Source organism: Choloepus didactylus, chromosome 1, assembly GCF_015220235.1.
Source record: "Choloepus didactylus isolate mChoDid1 chromosome 1, mChoDid1.pri, whole genome shotgun sequence".
NCBI lineage: Eukaryota > Metazoa > Chordata > Mammalia > Pilosa > Megalonychidae > Choloepus > Choloepus didactylus.
Window position 1 is genome coordinate 166,659,635 of NC_051307.1, and position 15,604 is coordinate 166,675,238.

General features: G+C 40.9%; 1 protein-coding gene across 1 annotated transcript in view; it reads right to left on the reverse strand.

Moving 5' to 3' along the window:
• The window catches only part of LOC119541310 (collagen alpha-4(VI) chain-like), a 117,179-nt gene that overhangs the window by 86,155 nt on the left and 15,420 nt on the right, over nt 1–15,604 (reverse strand). The window contains exons 4-5 of the mRNA XM_037845109.1: nt 4,801–5,388; nt 1,577–2,182 (exon numbers count right to left, since the gene is read on the reverse strand). Of these exons, the coding sequence (XP_037701037.1) occupies nt 1,577–2,182; nt 4,801–5,388 (1,194 nt within the window). The remainder of the gene's footprint in view (nt 1–1,576; nt 2,183–4,800; nt 5,389–15,604) is intronic.

Consider the following 15,604-nt stretch of genomic DNA (forward strand, 5'->3'; position numbering starts at 1 on the left):
TTGCTACTCAAGAGCCCACAGTTACTTTCCAGAGCCTACAAGGCTCATCCTACCTAGTCCCTCTCATCCCTCACTACTTCCAAACACTGCCCCTGCCCCCCCCATCTCAATTGCCTCAGTTTTCATGTTTCTCCATATTTATCCAGTTATTCCCACCTCCTTCCCTTGATCAGGCCATTCCTTGCCAAGAAGATCCTCTTCCCTTCCCCCTAAATGTTAAAGCACACACAGTATTAAAGGACCAGCACAACTCCTCTCAGGTCACCTTCTCCAATGTGCCCTCCTACTGTCCTATTTCTACTTAATGTCCTGTCTATAAAGCACTGCTTATTATCTCTCTCAGATTTACTTCCTTATTACCTCTCAGAGATTTTCCCTTTCTTGTCTCTTTTGTGCTTGAAAAATTGCAAAACCCACTCCCCAAACTCGAGATGGTGAGAGATCTGGACAGAGCTGTGACAATTCAGAGAAAGGAGAAATTGTTCACTTCTAGTTGTGGAGGGATCAGGAAAGGCTCCACCAAAAAGGTAACTTTAAGAACTGAAAGATAGGGTTTGACTGTGGGCATTCCAAGCTGATGGAATAGTGTGTTAAACGTAGAGATTCAGAAGTAGACAGTATGACATGTATACAGTGAACAATAGTGGGAGGCAAGGCTCAGTGGTTCTCAATCAACAGTGATACCCATCCACAGAAACATTTGGAAATACATGCGGTATCTTGGATTGCCACAATGATTGGGAGATGCTACTGGCAAGGTCCAGGAGATGCTAAAGCACCTACAATGTACAGGACAATCCTACACTATGAATTGTCCCACCCAAAATGCCAGGAGCAATCTCCATTGAGTATCTTGAATGCCAACCTAAGGACAGACTATCAAGTTTCTGGAGAGAAGCACAGATGTTCCTCCTTCACATCAAAAAGGTATATGGTAGCTTGAACTATTGTTCAGACTTAGAAATATACTCCCTACCCCCTCACTTCCATGAGAGGAGTATACTTTCCTACTCCACTGATGTCGATTTAGCCAGATGACTTGCTTTGGCCAATGGGTTATTGGCAGACAAGATATAAAAGATGCCTGAAAAGTGCTAGTACAATGTGGCTTACTTTCTTGCACCCCTTCCATTACCATGTGAAGAAGATGCTAGTCTAATGGTCCCAGGAGGAAGATGAGAGTTATTATGGAGCAGAGGCAAAACCTAGATCAGCCAACCCTCAACCAAACCCCAAACCTGTAAGTCCAGCCAAGATCAGCAAAGCCAAAGGCAATTGAGCCAGGGAAAGATCAGAGGACCCTCAGCAGATTTGTGAGAATAATTGAGTCTTTTCATCCATTGAATTTTGGATAGTTAATTGAGCAACATCATTATGGCCATAGTAATACAAGGTGTGTGCATGACGCAGCCCCATGCTTCCCCCTCTTCCCCATCCACTTACATCAGTGCCCCAGTACTGAAGTACTGCGGAATTCAAAATGCTCTCCTCTGCTCTTCCTCCAGGCTTTCTTCTTATGCTGAACCACCTCCCCAGCCCCCATCATTGCTCACACATCCCAGTGACCAAGCCTTACCTACTACAGCCTCCTCCTTGGCCTCAGTTCTGAACTCCGGCTGTTGAGTTCCTTGCACCACCCCACTCACACCCTGCAGCATCTGTATGACTCCATCTTCTCCTTGCATCTCATATACAAGGGATGGGGTCCCCATGCCATTCAGTTCTCTTCTGTCAAAGTCTTGCACACCCACAGACATGACTTTCACGCCTTTCTCCCTCAGTGTCTGTGCGGCCTCCCAAACCTCATCCTCAGACTTGCCCGTGGTAATGATCACTCCATACTGGGGAATGCCCTGGAGAAACCGGCTTCCTGTTGCCTCCTGGAAGAAGGTCTGATGAAGGTACCGCAGAGCCTCTCCTGTTCTCCTAGAGCCACCCCTGAGCACAAAGTGCTTGTGGATGTGAGCAATCATCTCATCCTGGGTCTTGTAGGTATTGAGCAAAAATTCAGTGTGACCCTGATCGCCATACTGAGCCAGCCCAATCTGGTATTTATCCCTTCCAACCTCTAGCATGCCAACCACTCTGGAGATGAAACTCTGCATCCTTTGGAAACTGGTCTGTGATGTGCCCTGAGAGGTGTCGACAAGAAACACCACATCTGCATAGGCCTTTGTGGATTCTGGAATTGAAGAGAGAAGGGGGGAGGAAAGGAAGCAGAAAAGAAAATAAATCAAGTTCTCATGAAAATTGAGTACAACGATTCTTTTGTGTGGGGAATGTGGGAGGGAGGGGTTATATATACAATATTGCACATACTGCATTTCTACTTCCTCCATGTCTGTCTCAGTCACAAGGCTCCCTCCGTATACATAAACCATTGCCTCTGTGCTCTGCTTTACTAGACTGAAACGCCTTTCAGTTCTTCTCCTTCAATTGAGGGAGGAGGAAAGGGAAGTTAACATTTACTGAATTTTTTTGTGCTAGAGCTTCTTACACACTTTATCTAATTTAATCCTCATAAACTACTAGATAAATACCTATGATGTGAGACGAGAAAATTGAGGTCTGAAAAAGTGAAGCTTCTTGTCCAATGATGACATAACCAGAAAGTGGCAAAAGAAGGATTAAAAATCAGGTCTACTGGACTCCAAAACCCATGCTATTTCTTCTGAACCACACTCTGGGATTTCCTTCTTTTCTTTCCTCCCCATGAGAACTCCACCCATCCTTCAATCCCCAGCTCAGAGGTCCCTTCCTCTGGGAAGTCTCCCAGATTCCCCAGCAATGGTGGGTGGCTCCATCTCCTGCCCTCCCACTATACCCAGTTTATTCCAGCTCACATAGTACTTAGATGGAGTGTGTCTGTGTCCTATCATTTGTGAGCTCTTCCTGGACAGGGGCTATAGTGTATTCACCTTGGATCCTCTGCTCCATCTCAGATGACATCTTGCACATAAGTGTTTATTGAATTCAAATACTGAGTCCTGAGCAGACATTATTAAAAAATGAAATAAAGACCCTGACTACAGAATAAGGTATATACTCAAATGATAATGTCAGAATACTGCCTCCAGTAATCATCACTGGGATCCAGCTGAGTTGACTTATTGGACAAAAAGTAATTTTCAAGAACTACGTAATTACTATCATATAAATCAGTTAGTTCTCATGGAGTGGCTTAACTTGAGCTACTTCAAACCATATAAAAGACTTCCCATTCCACACTGGTAAGCTGAGGACTGAACAGCTGGTTTATAGCTAGGCATCTGATATCCTGGCACCAGGCTTTCATCTAATTTTCAAACATGTTGTTCATTCAGCAGAACCCAAAGCACATACAATTAAGGCTAGTCAGTGAAAATTTTCAACACATAGTTATATACCGCAACAGAGAGATTTTTATAGCTTGCAAAATGAAGCAGCATTTTACTTACTTGGCTTGTTTATGAAAATCACCACATGCTGCTTATTGCACTAAGTCTATGGAGGGAAAAAAACTAGGGTCCCCAGAAAAGTCTGGAATTTTTTAGCATCTAGTGATTCTCTAACTCACAGTGTGTTTCATGTTACACACTGAGAAAGTCTTGTCATCTGTCTCCCTTGCTCCAGAGTTATCTGTTGCTTGTGCTCGTAGCCCCAGGAACTCACTCAAGGCCTAGTAAGCATTAAGTGTGCAATAAATGTCTGAGGAACTCAACTGATGGCTACCAGAACATGGGTAGGCAGCCAGGAAAAAAACAAGTATCTAGTCAAGTCCTAAATAGCACACATGCCTGCTCACACTATTTGTACACATACATAATTGTCATAAAATTATCTTATTAAAGAAACCAAAGACAGACAACCTTAGCAAAAGTCAGTTTTTCCCAAAGTTCTAGTCACTGGAAGTACAGGAGATGGTTTTACGTGGTATGAAACAAAATAACATTCATAAGAAATACATCAAAGGAAAATTGTTACCTTTTCAATTCTCTTTTCATCCCTTCAAATTACATTCAGAAGAAAGACTTGGTTTGGTTTTAGAATGCCTTTTATACATCGCTAACCATTTTTCAATCTCTCTTTTAAACAAAAAGGGCAAGGCTCATGTTTAGATGCTTCTTCAGAACAGAGTATCTAGATGGAATTTTTTAAATTTACTCTTTCACTTTATTAAATTTTGTGGTTTGTAAAGCAGAGTCTAACCAGGAAAATATAAACTATTCTGAATACTTAAAACAAAGAGGATTTAATACAGGAAATTGGTTATACCAACATTGGAAGAAGCAAGAAGTTAAACAGGGAAGACAACCCAAGGATTAATGAAAATAAAAATTTTATCTAATTCAGGCCAGAGGGACTAAAGGAGGAGGTGGAGTAACTGGAACACAGGGGCCAGCAGAAGACAGAAACACGCTGGACACACCTGGCAGAAGCTGGAACCACCAAAGAGCCATAGCCTCTGCCAGAGACCACCAGAGGCAGAAGTGGGGAAGAAATACCCCGATCCTCCCTCCTCTCCACCCTCCTACCCATGACTCCCATTGGCTAAATCCAGTGGCTACAGGAACCTGGATGACACAGCTTACAAAGGGTATCACCCTGCAATATAGAGCCTAGTGGAAGAAGGGCAAAGAACATCTCTTAGGGTAACCAAACTTAGTTCTGGCAGTTACCATCTAAAGATGCCAGCTTTTCCTTTATGGTGATGCACACATTTAAGTAAAATAAGAGAGTCAGTGTAAAGGAAAGTATTAAATGAATAGATGTATGCAACATGACCTTGCTGGAATGTTGGGTTTCGGCACAGCCTCTTACCCTGTATCTTACCCTCCACTGCCAAGCACAGCGTCTGAAGGATGCTCCCTGAGAGATCCTGTAGGATGCTGAAATTTTCAGTATTGAAGAGAAACTTCTCAAATGGCTCACTGGCTATTTTTTGCAACTCCTGAACATCCTGGACATTGACTCCTACCACGTACACAACAACGCCATCTTCTTTCAACTTGTCAGCTACCTCCTGGACTTCATCGCTTGACTCCCCATCTGTCACCAGAATAACTATCTGAGGAACCCCGTCCTTGGCCCGGCTGCCAGCTGCCTCCATCAAGAAGTTGGTCCTGATAAACTCCAGAGCATTCCCTGTGTTTGTGCCTCCCGTGCGGTAGGGCAGATTCTGGATCTGCTCCAGGACCACACTCCTCAGAGGGTACTGGTTCAGATGAAAGGCTGGGTAGATATTGTCATTATATTGGGCAAGTCCCACTCGGACATGGTCACTGCTGATATCGAGCCCCAAGACAACAGACTGAAGGAAGTTCTTCACTTTCTGGAAGTTCTGGGGTCCAATGCTGGTTGAGCTGTCCACTAGGAATACAATGTCTGCCAGAGCTGCTTCTCCACAAGCTGCAAGAGAGAGGGCAAAAGAGATGGCATCAGTGGGTCTTTGCTCAAAATGCTTAAAATCAATGGAGCTAAATGGTGTATAGAAAGGGTGAGCAATGCCAGGCAGTCTATACTCAGTGGTTCTCAGATTCTACCCTTATCACATAAGCCATGTGCTCAGAGAAGGAACACCCCCCTTGTCTTGCTTTCCCTCAAGTCCATCATCTTCTGAGGCTTCTGTCTTGTTCTACTAATGCCTTTAACCTTGAAGTCTACTTGGGCAATCCCTTCAATTACATTGAAAAGGAAAACACTTCTGTAAATGTAGCAACATGCTACAAAAGGGGCTGTCCTTTACTATGAGAGTAAGGCATCAGCCTCCTACCTTTTGAAAGAGAAACCTCATCTCTAGGAGTGTGCTGCCACCAACAGGTTAGAATTTTAGAGTATATCCCCTATGCCATGATAACATCTCATTGAAGCTCTACCACTTCAAGTTGTGTGACCTATTTATCATTCGCTTCTTTGAGACTCAATTTTCTTCTCTGCAGCACTGAAATCTTTATGTCAGCCCTCATACTGTCACACGGTTGTTATGAGGATCAAATAAGATAATCTACTGTAGCAGAGAGCCACAGTGCTCTTGCATTCCTTTTTACCATTTCTGTACACCATACTTTGGAGCACTGCCCTATGGCTACTGGAGCTGTTCACCTGCAATACATGAAAGCCCAGTTCCTTTCCTTGGGTCGAGGCTCTGAAATGTAACTCATACTCCTGAATTCTCCTTCAGGGTCAGGTTGAAGCCACCCTCTTGTAGGACTTTTGCCTGAGATCATACCCTTCCTTACATTCCCCTAACTTCTCTGTCCTGCATTCCCCAGATCCATACAGACCTCATCTGGGAGCTCTTCCTTAATAAATCATGTATATCCAAATCGTTGTCACAGGCTATGCTTCTGGGGAACACAACCTAAGACACCTGCTCTAGTGTAATGGGTCTCCTCTAAAAAACCAAGGAGGAGGCGGGGCAAGATGGCAGACTGGTGAGCTGTATGTTTTAGTTACTCCTCCAGGAAAGTAGGTAAAAAGCCAGGAACTGCGTGGACTGGACACCACAGAGCAATCTGTCTTTGGGCATACTTCATACAACACTCATGAAAACGTGGAACTGCTGAGATCAGCGAAATCTGTAAGTTTTTGCGGCCAGGGGACCCGCGCCCCTCCCTGCCAGGCTCAGTCCCGGGGGAGGAGGGGCTGTCAGCTCCAGGAAGGAGAAGGGAGAATTGCAGTGGCTGCTCTTACCGGAAACTCATTCTACTGATTCAAACTCCAACCATAGATAGACTGAGGCCAGACACCAGAGACTCTGAGAGCAGCCAGCCCAGCAGAGAGGAGACAGGCATAGAACAAAAACAACACGAAAAACTCCAAAATAAAAGCAGAGGATTTTTGGAGTTCTGGTGAACACAGAAAGGGGAAGGGCGGAGATCAGGCCTTGAGGCGCATATGCAAATCCCGAAGCAAGGCGCATATGCAAATCCCGAAGCAAGGCTGATCTCTCTGCCCTGGGCACCTTTCCTTAATGGCCCTGGTTGCTTTGTCTATTAGCATTTCAATAACCCATTAAATCTCTGAGGAGGACCGTTTTTTTTTTTTTTTTTTTTTTTTTTTTTTTAAATCCTTTTTGCTTTTTCTAAAACAATTACTCTAAGAAGCTCAATACAGAAAGCTTCAAAGAATTGAAATTTGGGCACGTCAAGTCAAGAGCAGAACTAAGAGAGCTCTGAGACAAAAGGCAATAATCCAGTGGCTGAGAAAATTCACTAAACAACACAACTTCCCAAGAAAAGGGGGGTGTCCGCTCACAGCCACCATCCTGGTGGACAGGAAACACTCCTGCCCATCGCCAGCCCCATAGCCCAGAGCTGTCCCAGACAACCCAGTGTGACGGAAGTGCTTCAAATAACAGGCACACACCACAAAACTGGGCGTGGACATTAGCCTTCCCTGCAACCTCAGCTGAATGTCCCAGAGCTGGGAAGGGGGAGCAGTGTGAATTAACAGAGCCCCATTCAGCCATCATTTGAGCAGACTGGGAGCCTCCCAACACAGCCCAGCAGCCCAGAACTGCCCTGGGGGGACGGCACTCACCTGTGACATAGCACAGTCATCCCTCAACAGAGGACCCGGGGTGCACAGCCTGGAAGAGGGGCCCACTTGCAAGTCTCAGGAGCCATACGCCAATACCAAAGACTTGTGGGTCAGTGGCAGAGACAAACTGTGGCAGGACTGAACTGAAGGATTAGACTATTGCAGTAGCTTTAAAACTCTAGGATCATCAGGGAGATTTGATTGTTAGGGCCACCCCCCCTCCCCGACTGCCCAGAAACACGCCCCACATACAGGGCAGGCAACACCAACTACACACGCAAGCTTGGGACACCAATTGGGCCCCACAAGACTCACTCCCCCACTCACCAAAAAGGCTAAGCAGGGGAGATCTGGCTTGTGGAGAACAGGTGGCTCGTGGACGCCACCTGCTGGTTAGTTAGAGAAAGTGTACTCCACGAAGCTGTAGATCTGATAAATTAGAGATAAGGACTTCAACTGGTCTACAAACCCTAAAAGAACCCTATCAAGGTCAGCAAATGCCACGAGGCCAAAAACAACAGAAAATTATAAAGCATATGAAAAAACCAGACGATATGGATAACCCAAGCCCAAGCACCCAAATCAAAAGACCAGAAGAGACACACCTAGAGCAGCTACTCAAAGAACTAAAGATGAACAATGAGACCCTAGTACGGGATATGAAGGAAATCAAGAAGACCCTAGAAGAGCATAAAGAAGACATTGCAAGACTAAATAAAAAAATGGATGATCTTATGGAAATTAAAGAAACTGTTGACCAAATTAAAACGATTCTGGACACTCATAGTACAAGACTAGAGGAAGTTGAACAACGAATCAGTGACCTGGAAGATGACAGAATGGAAAATGAAAACATAAAAGAAAGAATGGGGAAAAAAATTGAAAAACTCGAAATGGACCTCAGGGATATGATAGATAATATGAAACGTCCGAATATAAGACTCATTGGTGTCCCAGAAGGGGAAGAAAAGGGTAAAGGTCTAGGAAGAGTATTCAAAGAAATTGTTGGGGAAAACTTCCCAAATCTTCTAAACAACATAAATACACAAATCATAAATGCTCAGCGAACTCCAAATAGAATAAATCCAAAAAAACCCACTCCGAGACATATACTGATCACACTGTCAAACATAGAAGAGAAGGAGCAAGTTCTGAAAGCAGCAAGAGAAAAGCAATTCACCACATACAAAGGTAACAGCATAAGACTAAGTAGTGACTACTCAGCAGCCACCATGGAGGCGAGAAGGCAGTGGCACGATATATTTAAAATTCTGAGTGAGAGGAATTTCCAGCCAAGAATACTCTATCCAGCAAAGCTCTCCTTCAAATTTGAGGGAGAGCTTAAATTTTTCACAGACAAAGAAATGCTGAGAGAATTTGCTAACAAGAGACCTGCCCTACTGGAGATACTAAAGGGAGCCCTACAGACAGAGAAACAAAGACAGGACAGAGAGACTTGGAGAAAGGTTCAGTACTAAAGAGATTCGGTATGGGTACAATAAAGGATATTAATAGAGAGAGGGAAAAATATGGCAAACATAATCCAAAGGATAAGATGGCCGATTCAAGAAATGCCTTCACGGTTTTAACGTTGAATGTAAATGGATTAAACTCCCCAATTAAAAGATATAGATTCGCAGAATGGATCAAAAAAAATGAACCATCAATATGTTGCATACAAGAGACTCATCTTAGACACAGGGACACAAAGAAACTGAAAGTGAAAGGATGGAAAAAAATATTTCATGCAAGCTACAGCCAAAAGAAAGCAGGTGTAGCAATATTAATCTCAGATAAAATAGACTTCAAATGCAGGGATGTTTTGAGAGACAAAGAAGACCACTACATACTAATAAAAGGGGCAATTCAGCAAGAAGAAATAACAATCGTAAATGTCTATGCACCCAATCAAGGTGCCACAAAATACATGAGAGAAACATTGGCAAAACTAAAGGAAGCAATTGATGTTTCCACAATAATTGTGGGAGACTTCAACACATCATTCTCTCCTATAGATAGATCAACCAGACAGAAGACCAATAAGGAAATTGAAAACCTAAACAATCTGATAAATGAATTAGATTTAACAGACATCTACAGGACATTACATCCCAAATCAACAGGATACACATACTTTTCTAGTGCTCACGGAACTTTCTCCAGAATAGATCATATGCTGGGACATAAAACAAGCCTCAATAAATTTAAAAAGATTGAAATTATTCAAAGCACATTCTCTGACCACAATGGAATACAATTAGAAGCCAATAACCATCAGAGACTTAGAAAATTCACAAATACCTGGAGGTTAAACAACACACTCCTAAACAATCAGTGGGTTAAAGAAGAAATAGCAAGAGAAATTGCTAAATATATAGAGACGAATGAAAATGAGAACACAACATACCAAAACCTATGGGATGCAGCAAAAGCAGTGCTAAGGGGGAAATTTATAGCACTAAACGCATATATTAAAAAGGAAGAAAGAGCCAAAATCAAAGAACTAATGGATCAACTGAAGAAGCTAGAAAATGAACAGCAAACCAATCCTAAACCAAGTAGAAGAAAAGAAATAACAAGGATTAAAGCAGAAATAAATGACATAGAGAACAAAAAAACAATAGAAAGGATAAATATCACCAAAAGTTGGTTCTTTGAGAAGATCAACAAGATTGACAAGCCCCTAGCTAGACTGACAAAATCAAAAAGAGAGAAGACCCATATAAACAAAATAATGAATGAAAAAGGTGACATAACTGCAGATCCTGAAGAAATTAAAAAAATTATAAGAGGATATTATGAACAACTGTATGGCAACAAACTGGATAATGTAGAAGAAATGGACAATTTCCTGGAAACATATGAACAACCTAGACTGACCAGAGAAGAAATAGAAGACCTCAACCAACCCATCACAAGCAAAGAGATCCAATCAGTCATCAAAAATCTTCCCACAAATAAAGGCCCAGGGCCAGATGGCTTCACAGGGGAATTCTACCAAACTTTCCAGAAAGAACTGACACCAATCTTACTCAAACTCTTTCAAAACATTGAAAAAAAATGGAACACTACCTAACTCATTTTATGAAGCTAACATCAATCTAATACCAAAACCAGGCAAAGATGCTACAAAAAAGGAAAACTACCGGCCAATCTCCCTAATGAATATAGATGCAAAAATCCTCAACAAAATACTTGCAAATCGAATCCAAAGACACATCAAAAAAATCATACACCATGACCAAGTGGGGTTCATTCCAGGCATGCAAGGATGGTTCAACATAAGAAAAACAATCAATGTATTACAACACATTAAAAACTCGAAAGGGAAAAATCAATTGATCATCTCAATAGATGCTGAAAAAGCATTTGACAAAATCCAACATCCGTTTTTGATAAAAACACTTCAAAAGGTAGGAATTGAAGGAAACTTCCTCAACATGATAAAGAGCATATATGAAAAACCCACAGCCAGCATAGTACTCAATGGTGAGAGACTGAAAGCCTTCCCTCTAAGATCAGGAACAAGACAAGGATGCCCGCTGTCACCACTGTTATTCAACATTGTGCTGGAAGTGCTAGCCAGGGCAATCCGGCAAGACAAAGAAATAAAAGGCATCCAAATTGGAAAAGAAGAAGTAAAACTGTCATTGTTTGCAGATGATATGATCTTATATCTAGAAAACCCTGAGAAATCAACGATACACCTACTAGAGCTAATAAACAAATTTAGCAAAGTAGCGGGATACAAGATTAATGCACATAAGTCAGTAATGTTTCTATATGCTAGAAATGAACAAACTGAAGAGACACTCAAGAAAAAGATACCATTTTCAATAGCAACTAAAAAAATCAAGTACCTAGGAATAAACTTAACCAAAGATGTAAAAGACCTATACAAAGAAAACTACATAACTCTACTAAAAGAAATAGAAGGGGACCTTAAAAGATGGAAAAATATTCCATGTTCATGGATAGGAAGGCTAAATGTCATTAAGATGTCAATTCTACCCAAACTCATCTACAGATTCAATGCAATCCCAATCAAAATTCCAACAACCTACTTTGCAGACTTGGAAAAGCTAGTTATCAAATTTATTTGGAAAGGGAAGATGCCTCGAATTGCTAAAGACACTTTAAAAAGGAAAAACGAAGTGGGAGGACTTACACTCCCTGACTTTGAAGCTTATTATAAAGCCACAGTTGCCAAAACAGCATGGTACTGGCACAAAGATAGACATATAGATCAATGGAATCGAATTGAGAATTCAGAGATAGACCCTCAGATCTATGGCCGACTGATCTTTCATAAGGCCCCCAAAGTCACCGAACTGAGCCATAATGGTCTTTTCAACAAATGGGGCTGGGAGAGTTGGATATCCATATCCAAAAGAATGAAAGAGGACCCCTACCTCACCCCCTACACAAAAATTAACTCAAAATGGACCAAAGATCTCAATATAAAAGAAAGTACCATTAAACTCCTAGAAGATAATGTAGGAAAACATCTTCAAGACCTTGTATTAGGAGGCCACTTCCTAGACTTTACACCCAAAGCACAAGCAACAAAAGAGAAAATAGATAAATGGGAACTCCTCAAGCTTAGAAGTTTCTGCACCTCAAAGGAATTTCTCAAAAAGGTAAAGAGGCAGCCAACTCAATGGGAAAAAATTTTTGGAAACCATGTATCTGACAAAAGACTGATATCTTGCATATACAAGGAAATCCTACAACTCAATGACAATAGTACAGACAGCCCAATTATAAAATGGGCAAAAGATATGAAAAGACAGTTCTCTGAAGAGGAAATACAAATGGCCAAGAAACACATGAAAAAATGTTCAGCTTCACTAGCTATTAGAGAGATGCAAATTAAGACCACAATGAGATACCATCTAACACCGGTTAGAATGGCTGCCATTAAACAAACAGGAAACTACAAATGCTGGAGGGGATGTGGAGAAATTGGAACTCTTATTCATTGTTGGTGGGACTGTATAATGGTTCAGCCACTCTGGAAGTCAGTCTGGCAGTTCCTTAGAAAACTAGAGATAGAGCTACCATTCGATCCAGCGATTGCACTTCTCGGGATATACCCGGAAGATCGGAAAGCAGTGACACGAACAGATATCTGCACGCCAATGTTCATAGCAGCATTATTCACAATTGCCAAGAGATGGAAACAACCCAAATGTCCATCAACAGATGAGTGGATAAATAAAATGTGGTATATACACACGATGGAATACTACGCGGCAGTAAGAAGGAACGATCTGGTGAAACATATGACAACATGGATGAACCTGGAAGACATAATGCTGAGCGAAATAAGCCAGGCACAAAAAGAGAAATATTATATGCTACCACTAATGTGAACTTTGAAAAATGTAAAACAAATGGTTTATAATGTAGAATGTAGGGGAACTAGCAGTAGAGAGCAATTAAGGAAGGGGGAACAATAATCCAAGAAGAACAGATAAGCTATTTAACGTTCTGGGGATGCCCAGAAATGACTATGGTCTGTTAATTTCTGATGGATGTAGTAGGAACAAGTTCACTGAAATGTTGCTATAGTATGTAACTTTCTTGGGGTAAAGTAGGAACATGTTGGAAGTTAAGCAGTTATCTTAGGTTAGTTGTCTTTTTCTTACTCCCTTGCTATGGTCTCTTTGAAATGTTCTTTTATTGTATGTTTGTTTTCTTTTTAACTTTTTTTTTCATACAGTTGATTTCAAAAAAGAAGGGAAAGTTAAAAAAAAAAAAAAAAAAAAAGAAAAAAGACAAACAAGGAAAAAAAAAAAAAAAAAAAAAGATGTAGTGCCCCCTTGAGGAGCCTGTGGAGAATGCAGGGGTATTCGCCTACCCCACCTCCATGGTTGCTAACATGACCACAGACATAGGGGACTGGTGGTTTGATGGGTTGAGCCCTCTACCATAAGTTTTACCCTTGGGAAGACGGTTGCTGCAAAGGAGAGGCTAGGCCTCCCTGTATTTGTGCCTAAGAGTCTCCTCCTGAATGCCTCTTTGTTGCTCAGATGTGGCCCTCTCTCTCTGGCTAAGCCAACTTGAAAGGTGAAATCACTGCCCTCCCCCCTACGTGGGATCAGACACCCAGGGAAGTGAATCTCCCTGGCAACGTGGAATATGACTCCCGGGGAGGAATGTAGACCCGGCATCGTGGGATGGAGAACATCTTCTTGACCAAAAGGGGGATGTGAAAGGAAATGAAATAAGCTTCAGTGGCAGAGAGATTCCAAAACGAGCCGAGAGATCACTCTGGTGGGCACTCTTACGCACACTTTAGACAACCTTTTTTGGGTTCTAAAGAATTGGGGTAGCTGGTGGTGGATACCTGAAACTATTAAACTACAACCCAGAACCCATGAATCTCGAAGACAGTTGTATAAAAATGTAGCTTATGAGGGGTGACAGTGGGATTGGGAATGCCATAAGGACCAAACTCCACTTTGTCTAGTTTATGGATCGATGTGTAGAAAAGTAGGGGAAGCAAACAAACAGACAAAGGTACCTAGTGTTCTTTTTTACTTCAATTGCTCTTTTTCACTCTAATTATTATTCTTGTTATTTTTGTGTGTGTGCTAATGAAGGTGTCAGGGATTGATTTAGGTGATGAATGTACAACTATGTAATGGTACTGTAAACAATCGAAAGTACAATTTGTTTTGTATGACTGCGTGGTATGTGAATATATCTCAATAAAATGATGATTAAAAAAAAAAAAAAAAAACAGAAGCTAACCCACCAAAAGTTTACTTTACTTTGTACATGCTATCGGTTGACATCTTTTTCAGATTTCCAGGGAAAAAAATAAACTATTTGAACTGAAACCACCTCTATTATGCAGAACATATTTTCCTAATACTCTACTTTGTTTTCTATAGGTATCAATATTCTTTTGTAGATTTTGTGACATTTTAACAATGCTTTACAATATTTATTCTGATGATAGCTTGAGTTCATTTGAACTGAAAAATGTACCAACTTTTCTTAATCTCATCACCAACAGATTTCTTAACCTTCTCATTATGCCAGGACATGTGTGCTATTATTTTAGAAATGAGGTATGTGGGGCACTTCTCCATCATTCTTTAAAATTTAGCCCAGCTATTATAGAATGAAGATGCTCTTTGTGTAGCAAAACAGTCTTGTAACATGCTATTTTGTTGCATAAATTCACTACAGATTCTCTTGTTCTATATCTGAGTCCTTCTTTACCAGTAATACAAGTATTCATTCATTCTAAAACTACTGATGGCGACAAGAAATCTGGAGGAGGCATCCAAAACATAATCTGTTGTATCTAATATAAAGTGAGCAGGGGTTACATCATTTCTACTTCTTGATTTCATTTGCCTAAATGCCTTTAGACTATCTATCAAGATTGCAATACATTACTGAAAGTTGTCATGTTATTGTTAAATATTCAGTTTCTTAAAATAAAGTATATTTTCTACAAAATAACTGAAAAAAAAAAAAAACCAAGGAGCAATTCCTAGCTCAATCATTCACTTGTGTTACCTTTAGCCTGCGTTTCCTCACTTGAAATATGGAAATATCAATACTAATTGCTCTATGTATCTAGCAAAGCTGAATTAATGGATCAATTAGATGAGCAATGTAAACAAACTTTGAAAACTATATAGCACCAAGAAAATGGTAGTTATTACTATATACATAAAACTTATTTGTAAACTTAGAAGCATTACGCAGAAGTAAGGCAAATAATATTTATTTGAGTGTACAAATGTAACATTCCCACTATTCATATGCCAATCACACAACTGCTGCATCAAATGGGTCAAAAGTTCTATTATCTCTTCCAGTTCACCTACTCTTCACAGAAATAAAAAAATTATGAAAGCTCTACCCTCTTATGGGTTTTTGATTGAGTCCATAAGCAATCATCTCTTTCCTTGGACAAAGTTCTATGTTTTATTATAGAGTTTAGTAATTAATTTATAAGGAATTGTCACCAGTTGATGCCTCATCACCACCAACAGAAGCACAAAGTTGATGACAGGTATATCATCACAGGTAATGAAAGGTAATAATAGGTAATAAG